The sequence below is a fragment of the Callorhinus ursinus genome, unplaced genomic scaffold (genome assembly GCF_003265705.2).
Source record: "Callorhinus ursinus isolate GAN/ISIS: 27379988/994484 unplaced genomic scaffold, GSC_fseal_2.0 scaffold5050, whole genome shotgun sequence".
In the NCBI taxonomy this organism is placed as follows: Eukaryota; Metazoa; Chordata; class Mammalia; order Carnivora; family Otariidae; genus Callorhinus; species Callorhinus ursinus.
Genome location: NW_027402104.1, coordinates 1,979 through 3,619, shown reverse-complemented (window position 1 = coordinate 3,619; position 1,641 = coordinate 1,979). Strand labels below are relative to the sequence as shown.

Genomic DNA, 1,641 nt, shown 5'->3' with positions numbered 1-1,641 from the left:
TGACGGTGATGGTGATGTTGTACTCGGCCTGGCTCTCTCTATCCAGCCCTCCTTCTGTCATTAGGATGTAAAAATTTTCCAGAGAGGGTTTTAGAAGGAATGGCAGATTATCTTGAATGTAGCAAAGCATCTTTCCATTTTCTCCAGAATCTCTGTCTTTAATTCTAAAAACAGCCAGTACGATCTCAGGAGAATTCTCAGCAACGTAGTCGGAAAGTGACGATATGATCAGTTCAGGGGGATTGTCATTGATATCTAATACCTCCACCAAAACCGTACATGTTGCAGTAAGGCCCCCTCCATCCATTGCCTGTATATTTATTTTGTAAGACTTTACTAGCTCATAGTCAAGCAACGCTGTGAGAACAATGTCCCCAGAAAAAGGATTGACTTGAAAGGTGGTTCGTATATCTTCAGAAGCATCAAAAAGTGAATAGGATATGTCTGCATTGACTCCAGAATCTACATCTCCCGCAGAGACTTTTGCAATAAGGGACCCTACTGGGCTGTTCTCTGGGGCCTGGGTCTCATAGATTGTCTGAGAAAACTGGGGGGCATTATCATTGATGTCCAGGATCACAATTCGTATTGTGGTGGTCCCAGACCTGGGTGGAGAACCACCATCCAGTGCCGTGAGTGTTAAACTGAGCTCATGCTGCTTCTCCCGATCCAGTGCCTTATCCAACACTAGCTCTGGATATATCATGCCTTCATCACTGTCACTAATTTTAATATGGAAAAAAGAGTTTGGGTTGATGGTGTAGCTGTGGATACCGTTAAGTCCTCCATCTGCATCCTGTGCTCTTTCTAGTCGAAATGCTGTCCCTTCAGCTGTATTTTCTAATATTTTTAAGACTGTCTCTTGGTCCCGAAACATTGGTGAATGATCATTTATGTCCCTGACCCTCAGCTCAGCTCGGTAAATCTGAAAGGGGTTATCCATTAAAATTTGGAAATATAGCATACAGGGCTCTGTGAGGCCACACAGCTTCTCCCGGTCCAGTTTCTCATTCGTGAGCAAATCTCCAGTCTGAGAATCCAGGAGCAGGTGTTGTTTGTTGTCATCAGAGACCACCCGGGCTCCCCTTGCAACCAACTCCTGGTCCCCTAGCCCCAGATCCTTTGCCAGATTGACCACAAATGATCCTCTCTCTGTTTCCTCTGTTACCGAATATCGTCCAAACCCAGAACCTGCCAAGGATACTCCCCCAAAAAGAAAGACAAATAGGACTTGCCTTTGTCTTGGCCAGCACAACGCTCCAGCCTCCATTGTTTCTTCAGACGTCTTTTGTCAATGTTGGTTACAATCACTGCTCCCAGCATAAAGAACCAGCAGTAGCAACCCCCAGACCTACGCCATGTATAGCAGGGGTCTGGGTTTTTCCTTTTCCCAATCTTGAACCACTACAGGTTTTCTCCCAGCTCATCTGCCCTGATCTTCCTTTTCTGTTAACGACTTCCGCAGCATTCCCAGTCCAGGGTGGGTGGGGTTGGGTTGTTGTTTTTTTTTTTTTTTTTTTTTTTGTCTCTTTAGCCTGCAGCGCCACCGCGTGGCCTCCAACAGACTCAAATGGCTATACCTAATGTGTGTGTGTATATTTGGAATTTTTTCTTTAGTGACTCATTTAAATATTTTGTTTT

General features: G+C 44.9%; 1 protein-coding gene across 1 annotated transcript; it reads right to left on the bottom strand.

Annotated features, from left to right (window-relative positions):
* Positions 1–4: 4 nt before the first annotated feature.
* On the bottom strand, positions 5–1,270 carry LOC112818058 (protocadherin beta-10-like; the record flags this gene model as incomplete). The annotated part of the gene is made up of 1 exon (XM_025865310.1): positions 5–1,270. A coding segment is annotated over exon 1 (1,266 nt), but the record flags the coding sequence as incomplete, so codon positions are not given.
* Positions 1,271–1,641: the final 371 nt, after the last annotated feature.